At 39.7% G+C, this 22,319-nt stretch overlaps 3 protein-coding genes across 3 annotated transcripts; 1 reads left to right on the top strand and 2 right to left on the bottom strand.

The window, feature by feature from the left end:
• Positions 1–2,430: 2,430 nt before the first annotated feature.
• Positions 2,431–8,395, top strand: LOC101313865. The gene is made up of 13 exons (XM_004292269.1): positions 2,431–2,574; positions 2,814–4,273; positions 4,367–4,406; positions 5,017–5,069; positions 5,386–5,431; positions 5,513–5,590; positions 5,903–6,004; positions 6,130–6,181; positions 6,261–6,336; positions 6,490–6,556; positions 6,638–6,688; positions 7,514–7,606; positions 8,008–8,395. Exons 2-13 carry the CDS (start codon positions 2,832–2,834, stop codon positions 8,110–8,112), a joined length of 2,205 nt encoding a protein of 734 aa, XP_004292317.1. The 5' UTR covers positions 2,431–2,574; positions 2,814–2,831; the 3' UTR covers positions 8,113–8,395.
• Positions 8,396–8,909: 514 nt separating this feature from the next.
• On the bottom strand, positions 8,910–12,690 carry LOC101313575 (cellulose synthase-like protein D4-like). Its single transcript, XM_004292268.1, has 5 exons — positions 12,227–12,690; positions 11,759–12,145; positions 10,846–11,650; positions 9,959–10,758; positions 8,910–9,870 (listed from the first exon to the last, which is right to left on the bottom strand). The coding sequence occupies exons 1-5, from the start codon at positions 12,688–12,690 to the stop codon at positions 8,910–8,912; spliced, it is 3,417 nt and encodes a 1,138-aa protein (XP_004292316.1).
• Positions 12,691–17,700: 5,010 nt separating this feature from the next.
• Positions 17,701–22,319, bottom strand: LOC101309304 (3-hydroxy-3-methylglutaryl-coenzyme A reductase 2-like). Its single transcript, XM_004290043.1, has 2 exons — positions 19,877–22,319; positions 17,701–18,358 (listed from the first exon to the last, which is right to left on the bottom strand). The coding sequence occupies exon 1, from the start codon at positions 22,188–22,190 to the stop codon at positions 20,403–20,405; it is 1,788 nt and encodes a 595-aa protein (XP_004290091.1). The 5' UTR covers positions 22,191–22,319; the 3' UTR covers positions 17,701–18,358; positions 19,877–20,402.

Raw genomic sequence — 22,319 nt, 5'->3', positions numbered from 1 at the left:
ACCTTAACACTTTAACACAATCTAACATTAGTTCCCAATGTGATTGACACCGTTAGGTTGGACATTATCCATGAGCAAAATTGTATTTTCATGTTTTCCCTCCCTAAGTCTTTTCATTCCACAAATATTTCCCTCCAGAATAATGTCCATTTTTTCATCAGTATCAGAATTTGTGATGAGCCATGTGTTGGCTGCATACAAAAATTAAAGACATCTAGAAATTATAATACACCATTAGCTATTAATATCTATCATTAAAAGTAGCTTTTGCAACCCACCGGTGAGAGAAACAATCAATATTGATTAAAATGCATTTTGTATCAAGTACAGAAGTTCATGAACTATGTTGCACAGACACGAACACGGCGACACGACACGGTGCGACATGGTATAACTCAAAAACTAAGTTTCCGACACGGCTTGGACATAGCAAATAAAATAATATATTTATGTATTTTTAATACATAAAAAATATATTAAAATTTGAAATAAGTTCATTAGATTACCAAAATCATGTTCTAAATTCAATCTTTTTCTTTCTTTCTTTTTTGTCTAAATTCAATCCATTACATAAGCATATTGAAATAACATTAAAGAGAATCAATGATATAGGTTGTAAAAATAACTAGGCAACAACTTAGTAACATATATAGTAGCTCTCTAACACCTAATAGACAAGAAAATTTCAATCATTCCATAATTCATCCATACCTTTTAATTATTCCATAATCCATCTAAATCTCTCCTTTTTAAAATAATATATATATATATATATATATATATATTAATAATTGATGACGTGAGTCACGTGACGTGTCGAAGGCTAGATGGCGTGTCGGTCAACGAGTCGATTCAATCCATTCAACTGATAAGGTTTGTGGAGAGAAAACATGAAGAGACAATTTTGCCCATGAACAAAGTTCAACTTAACGACGTCAATTACGAAGGGAACTAATGTTAGGTTGGATTTAAGTGTTGAGGTACCATTATCATAATTTTCAAAATTTTGAGATGTCAAAATGATGAATGGACTTAACTTGGAGCACCATTTGAAAAATTTCCTTTACTCATTTTAGTGAATCATCACAAACTAACAAACAAAGCAAAAGTGTGTCTTCCAAAAAGAGAACAAACCAAAGTTGCTTGAAGTCACGTACCAAAAGCAAAGGTCCTTAATTGGAGTCCATTGGTTGACACATCTTATGGTTGGCCTCTTCATTTCAACTTTGTGTGTTCATATATGTTCATTGTGCTAATTTTGTAGGGGACAGAGTTGCAACCATAAGACATTCTTCTTCTCCTCTTCTAATTTTGTTTCACTGTTTCCTCTCATAGTGTCTCAATGTTTCATTTGATAAAGATTGATAAAGATTTTTTTTTGAAAATAATAAAGGCTTTTTTGTAGTTTTGTATATTTTATATTAGTAATCAAAAATGGAAAGTATATAAAAAGATCATAATAATCGTATAAGTAGAAATAAGGGACCCAAAGATTAGAATGTTACAATCGCTCTGCTAAAATTGGCGATCCAAATGGATGATGTAAAAAACATAAATCTAAAGAAAAATGTTAAGTACTAATTCCAAAAGGACAAACAATCAAACTAAAATCATAAAAGGGCAAAGACAACGAACAACTAAATTTATTCTATCATAACCCTAACTCTCTACATCTAACTAGATTAGCTCGGGGCCTAATGACCATTTTGTTGTACCCCTCCAACCGTCAAACCAGTGAACAACCTTGAAGTATGATCATGTGTTCGTTTAGGTGACTTCTACAAGATAAAGAAAAGTCTAGTTCATTTGATCTAGTACATAAATTTCCTCTTCATAAAAAAGATAATTTCTTGACACAATACTCAATGTTGTATCTAAATTGTTTAGTTGATTAAAAAGAATAAGAAACACAAGAAGGATGACGACGGAGCCAACATTGGTGGAGTTGATTGAGGGCTTTTGCAGCAAAGGGTGTGTCGAGTTAAGACATCGTTGTTGGACAACACGTGCTTCACCAAAAGCTTCGGCGGTCTAGACATGATGTTGAGGCCCGGGTGGAAAAGTTGATCGCTAGAGCTGTGGTCGAAAAGTCTTCCATCGAAGGTCAGGTCGGCAATGGTTCCAAGGGAGTAGAGATGTCTGGGTTTAAGAGTTCGAGTCACAACTACCATCAGTTTGTGGCCAACAGGTTTAAGAGAAATCCGGTTTCATGCGCCTGCAGAGGGAGATTAATGTGGCTTTAATGGGAAATGGTGTCTCGGTCCGAATACTAACTAGATAAATGTCTTACTAACATGCTAAAGTAACTAAGATGACTCGCTGTTTCACGACACGTCAAAAAACACACATACACCAAAAAACTCTATGTGACTGACACGTGGAAGTAAAAAAAAGAGGAGATAAAACTCATAGAAGTCGCAAAACAAGGCCAGGGAAAGAATAGCAGCAACAGCCAACGGGGTCGTCAGATCAAACATTGCACGCGGCAAAACCAGCGACCAAAACAGGGAGCTTTCGGAAGCCACCGTTCCGCCACCTACTTCCACCGTCTTCTCCTCCCATTTGGGTAACTCGGTAATCCCCTCTCTCGTCGTTTTCACCTCTTATTTATATTCCCTCATTCTTTCTGAATTCTGATAGCTAGAACCACTCTCTTCTTCACTTATTTATCTCATAATCTCTCCATTACTGCAAATTTAATTACTTTATGAACAACTCCTCCTCCAAATCCCCATTCCTTCACAAAGCTTCACTCTTTTTCTTTATTTCAATTTTCGTGTCTCCAGACTAATTTTAGGTTTTATTTTCTGAAGTGAGAGATTTTGAATAACATGGAGGAAATAGGCAAGGAAGAGGGGAAAGTTATAGAGGAGGAAGGTCTGAACCAAACCCATGACCATGCACAGCTTGAGGGGGCTCAAGAACCCAAACCCAACTCTGTTGATAGTGTTATAGTGGAGATGCAGAAGCTTATTGGTGACAGTGGTGTTGAAATGCCTAGTGCAATCGAGGGTCCGGTTGATTCAGCTCCCACTGCTGAAATTTTTGCTGATACTAACAATGAAATGCAGGGCGGAAGTGATAAGGTTGTTAGTGATATGGATTCTGATGTGCATCGTGAGAGTGAGGTGTGTTTGAAGGTGGTGAGTGATAAGGTTGTTAGTAATGCGGAGTCTGATATGCATTGTGAGGGTGAGGTGTGTTTGAGGGTTGAGAGTGATAAGGTTGTTAGTAATGCGGAGTCTGATGTGCATTGTGAGGGTGAGGTGTGTTTGAAGTTTGAGAGTGATAAGGTTGTTAGTAATGTGGAGTCTGATGTGCATTGTGAGACTGAGGTGTGTTTGAAAGTTGAAGGTGATAATGTTGTGGAGAATGTGGATTCTGATGTGCAACGTGAGAGTGAGGTATGTGTGGAGAATGTAAGTGAAGAGAAAAGTGAAAAAGGGGAAGAGGTGAAGCTTAGCAAAGCTGTCGAGTTAGATGGTGGTGCTCAGACTGGTGATCTTGATAGTAATGGGGACCAAACAGCTCAGAATACTATGGAGACTGAAAAGAAAGATAATGATGGTAAGGAAGGGAAGGCACTGAAGGATGGGGTGACCAGCAAGGCCAACCCCTCCAATGAAGCGCATACGAATGCTGAAACTGATGTTGTTGTCAGTCGGGTGGAACCTGATATGTGTTGTGATAGTGAAGTAGCAAAGGAAAAACTGACGGATGGGGCAAGAAGCAAGGCTAACCCCTCCAGTAAACCACTTACAAGTGCTGAAACTGATTGTGTTTATGGTAAGTTGGAGAACTATATGCCTCGTGACAGTAAGACTGCAAAGGAGAAGCTGGTCGATGCGGTGAGCAGAAAAGCCAAGCGCTCCCCCAGTGGACCACATAGTATTGTTAAACAACTTAAAGCCAATAATGTTTGTAAGGTAGAGCGTGGCATGCCTCAAGATAATGAGGTATCAATGGAGACTGAATCTGAGTCTGATGACGACGATGAGAAAGGACATGCAATAACTGGTCGGTTGAGCAGCAAAACAAAGTTCTCTCTACATCAACAACTTTCAAAACCCAAGTTTCATGTAGAACGAGAGGTTGGGATGAAGAGTTTGGGTACAGAGAGAACCTTTCTCTTGGATCCAGATGAGGAGGGTGATGAGTCGGGGACTGAAGAGGAGCAAGCTGAATTCATGAAGGAGGTGGATAATTTTTACAAAGAGAAGCACATGGAATTCAAACCCCCAAAGTTTTACAAAGAGGAATTGAATTTGCTCAAGTAAACTTTTCTGATTATGTCTGTTGATTTTGCATAATTTAATTAGTTACAAAGCACTTCCTCTCCATGGTAACACTGTTGTTTCTTCTTAAGGTTATGGAGAGCTGTGATCAAACTTGGCGGCTATGAAAAGGTTTGCCATGGTCTAGTTTTCACGAAATCTTGGTTCCTTTGTTATTTTTGGCCTATTTGATTATTTCCATTTAGATTAGATAGTATTTCACACAATTTAGGAAGAAATCCCCCAATTCCTGGTAGTGTAAAGACATAATTCTAAATATATGTCATATTAGCTTTGTTTCACATCTGTCTTTGTATCAAGGATACTGAAGCTCAAAACTTTGGTTGCGAGCAACACCTTTCTATGCCCTTTAGAGTTATTGCCACAATTCAGAGAGAAACCGTCAATTCCTGGTTAGATAAATAAGATATATCTCAATATATGTAGACCAAAAACAAATTGTCTTGTTATTTATGTTACAAATCTTTCGTGTGTCAAGGATATTGAAAATTAAAAGTTTGTTTACGTAAATGTGGGCAGCTGTATTCTATGCCGGTCTACACACTACACCAATGTAGTTTGACATAAAAAAAAATAACTGGCTGATGGACATGCATGTTCATTTCTTCTTATGATAGATTAATTAGACTCCTTTCTTGTTACGTCAACCAGGCAAAAATTAATATGCTGTGCAGTGTCATTTCCATAGGAAACTGTAATTACTGTTAGTGTTTGTCTGTAGGTTACTGCATGCAAGTTGTGGCGGCAGGTTGGAGAATCATTCAATCCCCCAAAGTAAGCAACATCATCAATGTGACCCTTGACCAGAAATAAATAAGACATGAATGCATCTTCATTTTGTATATTATGTATGCATCTATCAGGTTATGGAAATATTAGGCGCTTTAGCGGACTACACTAAAAACATTGTAACTTAAGTATGCGGAATATGTAGTATGATGCGTTGGTGTAACCACTGAAGAAACCTCATTTTCTATCATTCAAACTCTCACTCGTATGCTAGTAAACTCCTGAACACTGTTTGCTGCTTTGATTTCTTTTATAAACTTAAGTTCCAAACTTCCAATTGCTAATTTCTCTTGCTGCACAGGACTTGTACTACTGTCTCATGGACTTTTCGGATTTTCTATGAGAAGGTTATGCTCTATCTCTTATGTTTTGGTTATTGTATGCCTTACTGCATGGGTCTTGAGTTGAAATTATCACTTTTTTTTCAGGCATTACTTGAGTTTGAAAAGCATAGATGGCATGGGAGTGAGCTTGCTCTTCCTGAACCTTCTAGAGTTGAGATTCGGGTAATAAAGTTAGCTAATTACATGTGATGCTAATATTTTATACAGTGCTTTAAGAAGATTGATGTTTTTTCTCTACAGCTATAAAGTGTGACATTTTTTCTGCCTCTTCCCCTTCTGCATACATGTGTTATTGGATATGGAAGATAGTAGCTTATGGTTCTGCATAAGATGATCAAAGCAATGCTCAGTTTTACATCAGTAATACTTAGTTATTGCAATTGTATCTGCAGAGACAAATAAATGTTCATCTGTATTTGTTTAAGATCCTTCTTTTGTTTTTGGTTAATTGATGCTTTTGGATGTATAATGCAGGCTGATGGTAGTCAAACTTGTGGATCAGGCAGGACACTAAGGGATGCTGCAGCTCGTGCCATGCAGGGTTGGCACTCTCAACGCCTTCTTGGAAATGGCGAGGTTGGTGATGCAATTATTAAGGCCGGAGAATTTTGATGATAGTCACTTTTATTTTTATCTTCTTATCTCTTCTGTTGTCCTTTTTCCTTTCCTGATATTCTTTTTTTCTTTGCCTTGCATGTTAGGAGAAGCCTTTGAGTACTATGCCAAAAATTGACAAGCCGCTTAAAAGCTCTGGTATCATGAGTGTAAAATTTTGATCGCATTTAGCTGCAGTATTGGTCTTCTCTCTAAAAAAATTTGTGTCTCTACTCAGGTTTGCTAAAGCGGAAAAAACTATCTCCTGGAGATTACGCTGCCCAGGTTACTGACATGAGAGCGACAAAGCCACGGTTAGTTGGTTATTACTTTTTCTTAGGTGTCATTGGTTTTATCCACATAGCAGTGACATATATAATAACAATCATATTAGTAATAGTTTTAATAAGTACCTTTTACCGTTTCTCTTTTTAGAGCTCAATGTTTCCTTTTTTCTTTCTTTATAGATTAGATATGACGGTATTTGATATTGGGCCCCCAGCAGATTGGGTGAAGATTAATGTGAAACGATTTGTAAGTTTCTTCTATCTATTTGTTCGGACTTGAAGATATTGGCTTGATTATGTCTTATAGGAATTTTAAATTTGACAACAGAGCGACTGCTTCGAGGTATATGCCCTAGTTCCTGGACTTCTGCGTGAGGAGGTTAGCTACTAAACTAGTTTGTTGACAGTACCCATTGTTTTTGCTTTTTTATTGTTTTTGGTTTTTTGTTTTTCTGATTTTTCAATTGTAATCTTTGTTTTCATTGTTAAATTCAGTACTCTATTCCCCAGTCAATATAGGCATATGATCATTTTACTATATGACAAAGAATGTCTAACAGATAATTTGGTAGAAGGAATGTTTATGAACCCCTTAAAATGCATTAATTGTTGATATATGTTCGTTTGTTTTTCTGTTTTTTCAATTGTAATCTTTGTTTTCATTGTTAAATTCAGTATTCTATTCCCCAGATCAATATAGGCGTATGATCATTTTACTACTTTATGACAAAGAATGTCTAAAACAACAATTGACAGGTAGGAATGTAGTTGATCAACCATGGGTACTTGTTTTTCAAAGATGTGTCCCACTTCCGCTTGCTATATTCCTAATGTAGGGGCAGCAAGTAAAGAACTGTTATCTGGAAAAAACCAAGGGTCGTAGAGAGACCTCTCTGTTAGGACCTTGAACCTGGAGGGAAAATAAGAAAGTAGAAAATAGATTGAGAGTTTCTCTCTAGTAGTCTTATTCAAAGATTATATTCTGGGATCCTTCTCTGGGCTAAAAAGAGATTTTATAGGCGCCTAACAGATAATTTGGTAGAATGAATGTTTATGAACCCCTCAAAATGCATTAATTGCTGATATATGTTCATTTGTTAATTTTTTTTTTATTACACTGATACATCTTTATGATGTCCGTAAGAACCTGTGCTACATCAGTTCCGTATGTCTTTGTTGTCAACAATGATCTTTGGTTATGTAGGTGCATGTTCAATCTGATCCAATTGGACGCTTGATTATTTCTGGTCAACCTCTGCAACTGGACAATCCTTGGGGTGTCACACCCTTTAAGAAGGTCTGCGTAACTCAAACTCATATAGCTTCATGTATGGTGCTTGACATTCTTCAATTTTTAACTATCACAGTTAGGGAGCTTTGTTCTGCTTAGATTATAGTGCTGCATTAAAGGTAATGACTGACCACTAATTATGTGGGAAAAGCATCCATAAAAAGTGGGTTGTTTTCTTTGATTACTCCGTATTTTTCTTATAGCCCCAGACGTAAGCCTAAGATATTATCATAAAAAGCGGGTTGTTTTCTTTGATTACTCCGTAATCATTCTTATAGCCCCAGATGTAAGCCTAAGATATAATCATCCTGGATCTCCAGTAGTTATTCGCATACCATGATGTGTACTTTGTCATGCAGTGTGGCTATCAATCTAAAGCTGTAGAATAACAGTAATTTTCTTTCTAGGTTGTCAGCTTACCTTCAAGAATTGATCCACATCAGACATCTGCTGTAGTGACCTTGAATGGCCAGTTGTTTGTGCGTGTTCCATTTGAACAGTCAGATTATTGAAATGTAGGGATGTGTATCCCGTCTGTCTGGCATGTACAAAAAGCCCAAGTTACTTAGATGGTAGAAGATAATTTGGTTGGTTCGCACTTGGAAAAGCTTATATAGTTTGTCTGTTCGCCATTCTATATCTTCTTTTTTTGGAAGCAGTTTATAGCATATAGATTTGTCTATGGATGAGCTGTTTTTTGGATGCAAATAGTTCTGATTGTCGACGAGATGGTTTCTGTACAAACATGCTCGTATGGCCCAATCTGTGCCTTAATGTTATATCTCTTGTGTTTGGAAATGCATTTCTTATTTTCCTTAAGGTTTATATAGATAAAAGTAATAGGAAGCATATGCGTGCATGATGTAATCGAGTCCTCCCATCCTTGCGTATAAAGTTTGAAATATTGGGATCCGAAGTAGGGTTTTTTTTTTTTTTTTTTGGTGATAGGGATCCGAAGAGTTGATAGGAGACATCAGATGTATGCTCTGAAATTGTTATGCATTCATAAAGTTTAGAAGCATACAATTAATCTTTACAAAACGAATGAAAATGTTCAGTATCCAGTATTTTCTCTAGCGTCACTCCTTGCTCGTTCAATAAAGACGTGCAATTTAACTCAAACCATTACAATCCTCTATAGTTTTCTCTTGACCCTAAAACTTTATGGTTGATCCATAATATGAATCAGCTATGTATGGTTGAAGTGATGTGTTTTGTAAAGATGAAAGATTTGAGTAATTGTAAAGGTACATACATACTGATCGACACTAAAAGGGAAGGAATTCGGCGGCAGATTGTCGCTCGTGGCTTACGGGAATTGAAATCCTTGTCCAGCCGCTTGTCCACCACCACCCGGTGGCGCAATGGCAATCCAGAGCAACGATAGTGTGATTGCAATGAGACCTGCCCAGACAAACACAATGGTAGGCGTCTTCCCTCTCCTTCCCATCAAACCCTTCGCAAAAGGATACAAATGAGCCAACACCCAGAAGCTGAAGAAAGCTCCACCAACAAGCTTAGCCCACTGAGCATTTACAGAATAAAGCTCTCTTGAAACTGCAACAGCAATGGCAATTATGTTGACGAGTGCGATAACAATCGGGGGAATCATCAAGGAAGTCCACTTAACAAGGTACAAGTCTGCAAAGATATCATCGTTGTCATCTGCTGCAGACTTGGAAGTGAGTGTGAAGGAGATTTCAATTCCTGCAATAACTTTGAGAATCCCTTGCACCACAGCAGCCAAGTGAGCGCTGGTTCCGGATATGAGCCAGAACTGTTCATTTCTCCACCACTCTTCCAATCCTATGCCAGACCACTTGACCTCTAGCACGGCTAGTCCAATGAGGCATATTGTCATGGTTAGCAAGTAGGCTAAGAAGGTGATGTCAAGATTAGCCACGATAAACTGTCCAGAGAAGAGTGAGAGTGCAGGGAGGAAGCAATAGACAATGAGAAAGATGGAGGTGAAAGGGTAGACGCCGACATTAATGTATGACATACGCTGCAGTACTTTCAGGCGCATGGAACCGAGTATGGCGTTGTTTCTGGAGAAGAAAATTTCGACAGAGCCAGTTGCCCACCGAAGCACTTGGTGGAGTCTATCAGTAAGATTAATCGGAGCTGAACCCCGGAATGCATCACGCTTGGTGATGCAATAGACAGAATGCCATCCACGGTTGTGCATACGGTATCCTGTCACAACATCTTCTGTGACTGATCCATAAATCCAACCCACTCGGTCTCCCCATTCAGTCTTGTCCTCGTACCTACACACAAGAAAATGCATGTAGCCAATTAGTTCATTTTTTTCTTGTAGTTGATTTCACTAATTAAGATATAAGGTTGTTAGTTGACCAGCAAGAAATGGCGGAGACAGCTTCTGCAACAGTTGTAGCATCAAGTGGATCACGAGGCACCCTAAGAACGCCGGGAGGGCGTCCATATTTGACTGCAGGATGATCAGCTAGGGGGCGGCCTTGAAACTCAGCAATAGGTATGGATTCAGCTAGCATGGTAGAATTTCCGAAACGCTTAGGCAGAAGATTGGTATCAAGTTCAGGGTCGAGCTCACTAGCTGTCATGGGCTGTAGGGTCTGTCCCGGAGTCAAGGGTTGTGCATGTGCCTCTGCTGAGTCACCCGTAGTTGCAGCTGCCGCCTTCTGTGCGGCAACCTTGTCTGGATTTGGAGGGTCAAAACCATAAAGGGCGAACCGCCTAAACATTGTACCAGTTCCGACGTACATTGGACCTTGAAGACCATCGAGAGCACGCATATTTCCATCGAAAAACACAGTGTTATGGTTAGCATAACGATCCGAGGGATCAATGCCTTCGAATCTCTGAGGAAACTGAATGTAGCAGATGTCTTCTCCACCTCTATCCATCATAAAGCACATTCCTTCTCGGATGGCTTTGCAGTTGTAGATGTAGTGGTCACAGTCGAGGTTAAGGATGAATGGCCCGTTGGACAAGATAGCTGAAGTTCGAACCAAAGCATTCATAGCACCAGCTTTCTTGTTGTGATCGTAGCCTTGCCGCTTCTCTCTTGACATGTATACAAACATAGGGAGTCGTATATCAACATCAGTGAAATCTAAAAGCTTGTCATCTGGCCCTCCCATTAGCGGATCGGGGCTAGGAGGCTTGAGCATCACCTGTACAACATACTCAAAATGTGTCAAGAATCTATCTTTCTTTTGTTTAGAGACGCCAATGAAACAAATGTAAATTTTGGTTCTTACCTGTAGAATTCCTGAATGGTCACCTTTTTTATGGTCATTAGAAGGGACGGACCAAGTACCCGGCCAATGTGTGCCATCAGCCATCCATGTGGCCTTTGGGACCTTGACTTGCTCCAAAGGGTCGGCACCCGTCTCCCTCATGTGCTTTAACATTTTCATCTCCTCCCTAGCATGGAAGGCATCAGATCTTCTCCTAATAGAGTCAGGAAGCCCGTTGATCCTTACCTTGAACTCATCAAACTCCCTTTTGATCTTCCTCCTATCCTTCACAAAGTCTGTCCTGCTCTTGTTCTTCGTAGGGTCGACTTTTAGGGCGAAATAACTATCTGGATTTCTTGGTTCAATATTGTGTTTCCTGCAGAATGGCACCCACAAATCTGCAAAACTAGCAGCCTCTGCCATTGCCTCAAAAGTAAGAAGAGCACCTCCGTCATCGGAGATGTAGCATGCAACCTTCTCCACCGGGTAATCAACAGCCAAGATTGAAAGAATGGTGTTGGCAGTGGTGAGAGGTGGCTCCTTGTCAGGATCGGCAGTAGACACAAACATGTCAATGCCAGGGAGGTCAGAACGACCAGTGGGATTAGAAGGAGATGGCATATCAAACTTTTCAAAGAGCACTTCTAGGTCTGTAGAACGATTAATAGGGAAGAACTTTGGAGTTTGATCTAGAATCCAGGAAAAGGCAAACCACAGCTCACAAACAATTGACATCATCCACAACCATCTTGCGTCATTGTTTGGATGCACTACTCTCCAATGCAAGAAGAAACCCAGAATTACCAATCGAACAAAGATCAGTAACCTGCAAATATTTAATAAAAAAATCTCTTGTTCTTATTAATATTGCTGGGTAACAGATTAATGTGCAGGCATACAAAAAGTATATGGTACATTAGTAACACTTGCTCACCTGTAAGGGCTGATAATGGCTGCTGCAATTGGTATCTTCCTACTTAGCGGCTTGAAAGCCTTTTCGGTAGCATCCATTGATCCTGGTCCGAACCCTTCATTATCATAACCACTGTCCTCTGGGGGATTAAACGCATTGCCAACACCATAGGTACCCTTGGTCTCAAACAACCACCTATTGTGATCAAATTCACCTGTTTGGTTCCTCTTCATCACTGACATGTTATCCCTATTTCCCCCATCTGGTCCAGGCAATTGCAGTGTTCCCCTACGATCATATTCTGGTCCATCATCATCAAAATCGTCCGATCTGTATGGCTCCTTGCAACCAGGACAAAGATTTGTATCCTTCTGTGCATCCATATAGCAATCTCTACATATTTTGAACCTACATATTTATACAAACAGAACACATTTTAGTTACTATTTGTCTAAGCACATAATTAGACGTCTAGATTCTTCCTCATACCTGCATTCACAAGGAGTTATATCGACTCCCCTCTCGTCCTTCATCACATTACCATCACAAGCAGGCATCATGCACGCCGAACCTTTGGCTCCGGCCATCTGTGGATGTGACACCTCCGAATCAATTACCTTGTCCATCAAATGAGCACGCGTAACGCTGTTGAATCCCCCGGTGAAGAGTGAGTTAGAAACATATTGCTCCTCCGCCTTGACAGCCACGGAAGTGTCCATGGGCTGGTTATCCGGGGTGGGAGGAATATGGACCGTATAGTTCATGTAGTCCCCTGACAATTCCCCTGACATGTCAAGGTCTTCTCTTGAGAGACTGACATACCTTCCACTCGAAGTTCGTCTAGCAAATTTCACAGTTTGGCCACTTGAATTAGCCTTACCCTGAGAGCCTCCAGCTGAGCCGCCGGGACTGCGTATTGCCTTCTTAGATGGCTGGCTGTTCAAGGACGCCATTTCTCACGTACCCCCTATCTAATATACTTAGCTAATTAAAATTAATCACTGAATACTGCTGTTAATGATTCTACAGTGTAACTATGCATACATATTGATCAAAAATGGGAGAAAACCCAGATAGGTTTGGGATAAACGTTAATGTATCCTATGAATTCGTATGCCTGGACAAGCTGAAGAGGAATTGGAAGGAGACATTGGAGGAAAGGGCACGTAGACGAGAGAGAAAGAGAGAGAAACAGAATGTAGGGAGAGATTTGGGAAGCAGAAAAACCAAGAGGTAGAATTTATGTGGAGAGACCAAGTCCTTACTGGTATGCTGTTTTTAGAGCCTGTGTACGAGTTTTAAGGATTCTGTTTGTGGAGGGAATGAAGCACATCGTATTTAAAGTTATGCATGCATGGATTTAACATTCATTCATATTCTATTTTTTTAGATAAGTTTGTATAAAAAGCATAATTTGAAACATTTTGATGAACAATGGAACGGTGATAAAATTGTGATTTGATTATACGTACTCATATATGAATCATGTGCAAGTGAGCTACAATATATATATATATATACAGAAAAGTTCTGAAGTGGACGCGCCAGTTTCATTCCAGAGCGGTATCCCACTTTGAAATTAAAGTGTGGACCTCTATATTTCGCTCACTTTCAAGACGTATTTCCACATCTCAACTGTACAATATCTAGAACATAGTGTGTAGATCATTTTTGCAAAGTTTTATCCAATTTGAAGATCATTTGAGCTTCCGTAATCGTGATTTACACGAACGGTTTTGTTTGGACTGCTTTTGTTCTTTTGATTTATTTAATCTAATTCGGTACCCAAATGATCTCCAAATTAGATAAAACTGTGTATGAATGATCTACACACTATGTTCTAGACATTGGACGGTTGAGATGTGGAAATGCGTTTTGAAAGTGAACGAAATAAGGAGGTCCACATTTTAATTTCAAAGCGAGACACCGCTCTAGAAGGAAACTGTATATATAGATATAGATATAGATATATTTGTGTGTGTACTCTTTGATATGTCCAATCAGGCGAAATTAATATAAAAATGGAAGCAAGTGAATAAGTATATTCTCGTCTTAGTGTTTTTGTAAGCAATGGTTTTAACATTATATTATATTGTATCGTAGTGTTGTATGTGTAAGAAATTGGGGGAAACTAAAGAATTGTTAAATAATGACTGAAACAGAACAACAATTACATTAGAAAGAACTCTCTCGCGTTGGGTTAGGGATGGAATATAACACTTTATTTCATTAAACTTCCATCACTCTAAAATATCAAATTATGCAAAAAATGTGCTTACAAATATCAGTTTTTCTCCCAAGATCCTCTAATTCGGAAGTGAGGCTATTTTTTTTTTCTAATTAGGGACATATGTCAAATGATGTTAGAGTCTGTCCTCCAAATCAAAAGGTACTGAAGATGAGATGCGGAAAACTGAGATGACACTTAGACCGTGTAGACTCAACTGATAATGACTTGTGAGGTTACTTTAGTAAACTACATATTAGTTTTAGTTTATAAATACATCTTTTACATATTATTTTATGCATTTAAGAACAAAAATTAATAAATTAGGACAAACTAATGTCCACATGACATCTGTCACTACATATTTTACCAAACTACCATTCACTACATATTCTACTGCTATTATGGACGTACTACTGTTGTGTCGACAAGAGACATGCTACTGCCATGTCGACATGAGACGTGCTACTGCTGTGTAGGAAGGTGTTATTACCGTGTCGACGAGAGACGTGCTATCGTGTCGACGAGATACGTGCTATCGTGTCGACCGGAGACATGTTATTGTCGTGTCGACGAGAGACGTGTTACTGCCGTGTCGACGAGAGATGTGCTACTATTTTGTCGACCGGAAACGTGCTACTACCGTGTCAACCGAAGGAGTGCTACCGCTGTGTCGACCGGAGATGTGCTACTGCCGTGTCGACCGGAGACGTGCTACTGCCGTGTAGGAAGGTGCTATTATCGTGTCGACGAGAGACGTGCTACTGTCGTGTCGACCGAAGACATGCTACTGCCTTGTCGACGAGAGACGTGCTACTGCCGTGTCGACGAGAGACGTGCTACTGCTGTGTCGACGAGAGACGTGTTACTGCCGTGTCGACCAGAGACGTGCTACTGCCGTGTCGACCGGAAATGTGTTACTGCCGTGTCGACTAGAGACATGCATGTTACTGCCGTGTCGACGAGAGACGTGCTACTGTCGTGTAGGAAGGTGCTACTACCGTGTCGACCGGAGACGTGCTACTGCGGTGTCGACCGGAGACGTGCTACTGCCGTGTCGACCGGAGACATGCTAATGCCGTGTCGACGAGAGACGTGCTACTACCGTGTCGACGAGAGACGTGCTACTACCGTGTCAACGAGAGACATGCTACTGTCGTGTCGACCAGAGACGTGCTACTGCCGTGTCATTTTACGTAAATTTATTTGAAAAAGGTGTATTTTAGTCATTTTGCCTATGAAAGTCTAGATCAGATCTGGTACTATTAGTTTGGGCTTGGGCTTATGTCATAATTTGTATAGAAAATATTGAAAGTGAGGTTTTTATGTTTTTAAATTTTGTCAGATGCTATTATGTAATTTTCTCGGTTACTAATCAACTTCCTAATCCGCTCAAGTTCTAATGGCGTATCTGCATAAATTAGAGGGAAGTAGTACTCAAGCAATCACATCTTGTACCTCGGATCCAATATGGTTGCAACAATCATCATGCCATGAATGTAATTCCAATACTTGTCAAACTTCAATGACATTCTCTCTGCCATCATCTTTCACTTCATTGTGTTCAGACTTCAACTAACCATTGATCCCAATTTTCACATCGCACACATTTGGTAGTTTGCAGTAGAATACTTAGACCCATAAAACAAGGTGACCTTATAGAACACATTCAACTTATCAGCAATTACCTTTGTCAGTGCCCGATCTTGTTCGGTCGATAATATAGCCTCGCACTTCGCGAGAGAAAAGATCCTTATATTTCAATGCAGATTTTATAGGGAATTCCATCTAGTTCGGTAATCTAAATAAATAGAATATTACAGCATTGCAATCACACCATTCTCTCTTATATGATATTTTAATAGTCCATGTATGAAACTTAATTGGAGAATAAGTTTTAAAGTTGTTTTGATAAACTTTACTTGCAGTCTTGCAGCTGCAAGAAAAAACTTATGTATTGCCTGATTAATGAACACAATATGAAATGACCATCTCAGTAAAACTAATATCCTCCTCTACAAGCCACATCCCATCACATTAACTATATATTTTCACCTGCAAAATGATAAACAAATCATACAACCCATTAATCTTTTTATGATCAAAGTCAGCTGATGCAGCAAGTATTAAACCTGCCACAATGTTAAGATGGTGGTTGCAGCCTTGCAGGATCACCGAAAACTTCTGTGGCAAACTGGCAACTAGCCTGTAATCCTATATCAATGGCACATTGTGCTGTTTCAACTCTCAGCAACAATGAAAACGATAGTCAAATTACCATCTAGCAGTTTTAGCTAGCTAGCTCTTCTTCCATACTGGGAGCTCAGCACTCAGCACCTCCCAGCTATACCCAGACACCCAGTTATAATGTCTCTTCAATTCTAATGTTGGGCTTGTAATACACTCCCAAAAGCTAAGTTTGGGCTTGTAGTTCTAGACCCACACTGGTAATGAGGAGTCACGAGTTGATGAAGAAAAGTACTATTCTACTTGGTTAATAAATTGATATTTCAAAACTTTTTAGCGAGGTAATTTTTTTTTTTTTTTTTTTTCTTGATACTATCCGAGGAAATATGTTACTTTCGTCTTGTTATTGATAGAGTTGTATTCTCCGCCCAGGTGGAAGAGAGAAGGAAAAAGAGCGCAAATACTTTACTAAGCAAATAGCACATTAGTACAGCACTCACTGTTCATCGATGAGATTCATGTCCACCTTATGTAATTACAGCTTATTCACGTGATTTAAGGTTTTCCCAACTATCGTTTTAGTTTGTGATTTTATAATGGTCTTTTGTTTTGTAACTTTTTGGGCATCAACAACGAATTTGTTCTTCGTTGTTCATTATCTTTAGTAGATCCCAAGTTTTTGTGTTGTTCTTTTTTCATGAGGGGTTTTGATTTATGTCTCCCTCTCCTTTTATGTACTCTTTTGTTTCTCTTTTTTCAATAAAATAACTGAAACCGGGCATAGAGCTGAGCCTCCCACTTTGGTTGGGTTCCAAACCCTTAAAAAAATAATAGCACATTAGGACATGCTTTAATACGGTAACCAATGACCAAACAAAAAAAATGATGTTTTAACTTTTAAGTCCTAGATATAATTCTCCGAACAAAAAAGAAAGAAAGAGCAATTAGAATACAGATACGTCGTAGAGATTCTTGATATTATTTCGGGTCTTTGTAATCAGAGGTTTAAGTTTTATGTCATTTTCTTGTATTCGACGATTCCATTAATGAAAGCATGAGGACAACCGCACCAACCCTTTATTCAAATAAAAAATAATAATAATAATAAAAATAAAAATAAAAATAAAATAAAAACAGCAATGAAAGAAGTACTGATCCCCCACGCCCATCTTGTCATGTTATCAACTTGTTTAATCACCATTAAATCACAACTCATGCATCAAGTGATCCAACCTCGATCACCATTCCATGTGCAACACCAAACAATTTTCTAATTTAAGACGGATTGCGATTGAGATTTGCCCGAATAATTTAATTGAGAAGGGAAATTCTTTAGGGTTTCAGTGCAACATATCATAATGGAATATTGTGTAAACATAGCAATCGATGATAGGAAATTCTCAGGGAAGTTTGAACTAAACTGTCATAGGAGGTTTCTACTTTCTAGTGTGGCTCCTTTTCATCCAAGCAAACGCTTCCAACCAATTAACATACCTGAGAAATTCATTGCAATACAACTTATGTGCTCATACACAGCTACTGATCATGTGATTGACATGTTACCGCAACTACGAGAATGACTTGGTGTTTCTGCATCATTCATAATTTCATGTGTTTAGAATCAAGGTACCAATTGCTGAACTTTCCACTCTCACCTACCACCATAAGCTGATAATAGACTTAAATAGACTTTAAGCACTCAACATGTAGCAGAATAACATATAGAACTATCTGTTCAGACAGCAATTTAAGACTAATTGTTGTCCCTAGCATAGGGAAGTAACATCAAAAACACGCATACAAGAAAATGCAACATATAATCTTTTATATATGGAAGAAATGCTTCAATGGTGGTTGCCGTCATGGCCAAAAGAAAGACATATATTAGTCTAAAATGGTGTAAACCAAAAGAAAGCTAGCACACCTGCTTTGATGATTTGATCAAGTCAACTTTGCTCGCCTGCAGTAGTAGCAGCCAGCCACAACTGACATTTTTCAGTCCCAAACTACAAGTTGTATGCACCACTTTTCAATTCTTAATTATGACTCACCTGGGTGGAGACTGGAGAACTTTTGAATAGCCACACAAATTCAAAACACGAAAGCTGTTAAACGAATGAATCAAGCCATTGCCGAAGCCAGTAATGTAGACTATCAACGTTTTCCTCGATTACAGCCTCATCGTGAATGTGAAGAGATAGACAAACCTTGCAAAGTGGAAATTAAAGGATTAGAGGTTTTACTATACATATCCTGAAGTGTAACTTTGTCACTGTCAGATAACTCTATCATGTAGCAGTTAACAAAACTGAGAATGATGCATATCTAAGCGAAAGTAAAGAAAAAAGGTCTTCATGGCTGGCCAACCGGTATTCCATAAACAAAAGCCTTGATACCATGTGAGATGATCACTGAACTTTATATATTTGCAGTTCAGAAACTAACAATGACATATATCTAAGTGAAATAAATAAGGTTTTACAGATGGGCAACCATCTTCTATAACCAAAGCTTTGATCGAAAATTATACCATGTGAGATAATCATCGAATCCTAAAAACTCGAGCTGTTAAGAAACTGACATAGTTAAGTAAACGAAAACAGCTTTTATTTCCTCTGAGGATGAGAAAGAACAGAAAGAATTAATGATACAATCATGTGACAACCCATATTCTACCTTAACTCCTTAATTTCTGTGCTCCATACTGATTAGGACAATTGTTTGGCTAATATAGAGACAGCTACCAATCCAATCTATTCAATTTGGTGTTAGTTCCTAACTCTAATTTAGTCGGCAAAGTTATGATTAATATCTGCAAGCTGTTCATATAACCTGTTCACATAACCGGTCCAATCAACCCATTATAGTCGCACAGGATTCTGCATTGTTCTGCATACCAAATCTCTCCCTCAAAATACACCACAATGAACCTTATGAATATCTAAACTCTATACCATTGAACAGACTCAATGACTCATTATAGTAATATAAGCAATCTTTATATTAACAATGATCTGGATCCAGGCAATATGATATTGTAAAGCACCTCAAATATAATATTGCAGAAAGCTCTAGGCCTCAACCACAGAAAATAAAATATTCAAGATCCTGTCTCCCCAGATACTCAGAGGCGATGTTGGTTGACATGTGAGCATAGCTAATTATCGATCACCTATATCATTTGGATCCCTGAAGTTCTCTATTTATTCTGTATACTCTACAACAGAGACAAAAGGTATTCTGTATAATCTCTACTTTCAAGAACTAATTTATCCCGCTAATTTATACAAGAAAAAGAAAGAGTTCACAAGCTATCTGCACATCGATCTAATCTGACATCTGATGAACAAAATAATTACCAAGATGCATACAATGTGGAAAGCCAGAAAAACAGACAAAACCAGAAAACATTGTTGTCAACCAGAAAGCATAATCAGGGATACCAACAAATGTGGTCCAGATTGTGTACCATATACAAATAAAAGTGGGATCCACTTACACCAACTAGATTATTAGATTAGTCATCTGGTATACATTATGACTGTGATCCATGTAGCATAAGATCCAAATCCAAAAGGCAATACCAGCTAAAAAGAAAATATTAAGCTTCATATTTTCACAAACATGCATACACGTGAAAATAGCAAAGAACGTAACATCCCAATCAAATAAGAAATGACAGAAACAGATCAAAAGTTGAGAGAAAAACAAAAAGAAGGACATACTTTGATGAGCTGAGTTCATTAAGATTCACTGCAAAGGCCAGCATGAATTGTTCTTCCCCATACTATTATTACCTGCAAGCATCACAAGAACTTTCAACTCACTTATGAAAGGAGACTAATATGATCAGATTCTGATTGATAGAAAGGGGAATCAGCAACTACGTAACATGCCATGTTTAATTACGACCAGAAATATTAAGATTGAAGCACTGAACACCATGTATAACACTTCTGCGGTAAAAGTGAAACTAAACCTTTTCATCATCATCATTGTACACAAATTTTCAACAAAGTCTCTTACCGGACATCAAAATAAATAAAGGAAACGAGTTAAACAAAGAAAGAACAAATAGTACACTCTTTCTTCACTAGCCCTGCTATGTATTGTCTGTTCATTATTATCCAAATTAAGCTCTCCATGCCAAATTGACAGTTCATTTATATAACGTTATTTTGTTGAACTGCTCTACACCATCAAGTCTGGAGGCTTTTGAACCCTGAAAGGCACTTTGGAGTTTTGTAGCTCTTAAGCAGAAACCATTGCTGAGACATCTCTGCTGGATCTGTTGTACCTCATGTGGCTATTAACGAGCTGACCAGCAGCGATAGCAGACATAAGAGAAAGCTCCGCAGCAAGAACTGAAGCAGCTACAACACTTGCCAATTGCCTTGCGTTCGCTCCTGGTGCCTCTCTGTTAGCACCCTTCACTCCAAGCAAGTTCAAACATGCTGACTGAGATGCAAGTTGGGTCCCTCCTCCTACGGTACCAACCTCAATAGAAGGCATGGTGACAGAGACATGAAGATCTTTGCCATCATTGATGGCTTCCATCATGGTGATACAGTGAGAACTCTCAATGTTCTGAGCAGGGTCTTGACCAGTGGCAAGATAGACTGCTGAAACAATGTTACTGGCATGTGCATTGAAACCACCAAGAGCACCAGCAATAGCGGAACCGGTAAGGTTCTTGAGCATGTTAAGCTCCACCAAAGCCGCAACGTTGGTTTTTAGCACCTTTGTCACTATGTCTCCCTTGATCAAAGCCTCACAGACCACTGACTTGCCACGGCCTTCGATCCAGTTGACAGCGGCAGGCTTCTTGTCTGAACAGTAGTTACCAGAAATGCCAATGACATCCATGTCGGGGAAGTCATCCTGGAGGAAATCGAGAACATTTTGAACACCTTTAGAGACCATGTTCATCCCCATAGCATCACCGGTGCTGCAGCAGAATCTCATGTACAGGTTCTTCCCAGCAACAGCACACTTAACTGACTGAAGTCTACCGAATCTGCTGGATTTGTTGAAAAGCGTGGCTATGGTGTCGGCATTCTCGGGGTCTTCCATGAAGAACTTCAACTCAGCGGCTCTCTTAGCGGAGTTGAACCTCACAACAGGTGCTCTAGTCATTCCATCTTTCAATAGCACACTGGAAGCTCCACCAGACAAGTTAATAGCTTTGCAGCCACGGTTGGTACTGGCCACCAAGCAACCTTCAGTCGTGGCCATGGGGATCGAAAACTCTCTTCCATCAAGCATAATAGGGCCGGCAATCCCAACAGGAATGGTGACATAGCCCACTGGCATTTCACAGCATTGGCCCAAAATCGACTCGTAATCGAATCCCTCCAAAGGCAAACCCTCAAGAGACTTGCCTGTAACTCTTTGCAAAGCCTCGCGCCGAATAGAAGCCGCCCTCTTGCAATCTCCCAGCTTCGTCTCGAGTGAGTACGAGGGAATGGTTCCGGCCACCACAGCCTTGATGATCTCCTCGTCCTCCGCACTCGGCGGTGCCGTCTCGGTCACTACCTCTTTATCAAACACCTTCTGTGCAACTTTAAGAGCCGGTTTCAGCGGCGCAATTATGGGAACCGAGCAATCAAGAGCCTGGCCGCACGGCACTGTGCGAGCATCCTCCTTGAGAATGATGTCATCCTCTTCATCCTCGGCGGCCCAGACATCGTTACTGGGCCGGAGAATCAGGGACTGAACGAAATCGATGCCGAAGAAGCCGAGGAGATAGATGAAGGAGGCGACAAAGGCAAGAATAGCAACAATCTCGGAGAGATTGACCATGTGGAGAGGAGTGGAGGTGCGGATCTTCTCGCGCCACCGAGTGAGCAAGAAGTAGACGACGGAGAAGAAGAGAGTGAAGAACACGGCGTTGGTGAGGTAAAGCGGCAGCGGCAACGCGTCTGAGGCCTTAGCGGCGTCGTTTTGATGATGATGATGATCCACCATCTTGACCTTCATTTTCACCGCCCCGTTCACCGGCCTGCCTGCTCCTCCCGCCGATCGCCTTCGGACGTCCATCGGTGAATGAGATGGCTTCAGCGCCGCCGTCGTCCGGCGATCGGAGCTCCGGGGGTTTTAGGGAATCGGAGAGAAAGGAGGAGGGGGTTTGAGAGATTCGGTGTGTCGTTTTTGAGTTGGTTTTTGAAT

This window comes from Fragaria vesca, linkage group LG2, assembly GCF_000184155.1.
Source record: "Fragaria vesca subsp. vesca linkage group LG2, FraVesHawaii_1.0, whole genome shotgun sequence".
NCBI lineage: Eukaryota > Viridiplantae > Streptophyta > Magnoliopsida > Rosales > Rosaceae > Fragaria > Fragaria vesca.
This window is presented reverse-complemented; position numbering and strand designations above follow the sequence as displayed.

What these genes read in the sequence shown, in the direction of transcription:
- LOC101313865 (XM_004292269.1), top strand. Translation starts at nt 2,832, where the DNA reads ATGGAGGAAATAGGCAAGGAAGAGGGGAAAGTTATAGAGGAGGAAGGT. An exon ending in TTCGGATTTTCTATGAGAAG is followed by an intron (nt 5,432 to 5,512) that starts GTTATGCTCTAT and finishes CTTTTTTTTCAG; the next exon opens with GCATTACTTGAGTTTGAAAA. An exon ending in GCCTTCTTGGAAATGGCGAG is followed by an intron (nt 6,005 to 6,129) that starts GTTGGTGATGCA and finishes CTTGCATGTTAG; the next exon opens with GAGAAGCCTTTGAGTACTAT.
- LOC101313575 (XM_004292268.1), bottom strand. Translation starts at nt 12,690, where the DNA reads ATGGCGTCCTTGAACAGCCAGCCATCTAAGAAGGCAATACGCAGTCCC. An exon ending in GCCATTATCAGCCCTTACAG is followed by an intron (nt 11,651 to 11,758) that starts GTGAGCAAGTGT and finishes AAATATTTGCAG; the next exon opens with GTTACTGATCTTTGTTCGAT. An exon ending in ACCATTCAGGAATTCTACAG is followed by an intron (nt 10,759 to 10,845) that starts GTAAGAACCAAA and finishes TATGTTGTACAG; the next exon opens with GTGATGCTCAAGCCTCCTAG.
- LOC101309304 (XM_004290043.1), bottom strand. Translation starts at nt 22,190, where the DNA reads ATGGACGTCCGAAGGCGATCGGCGGGAGGAGCAGGCAGGCCGGTGAAC.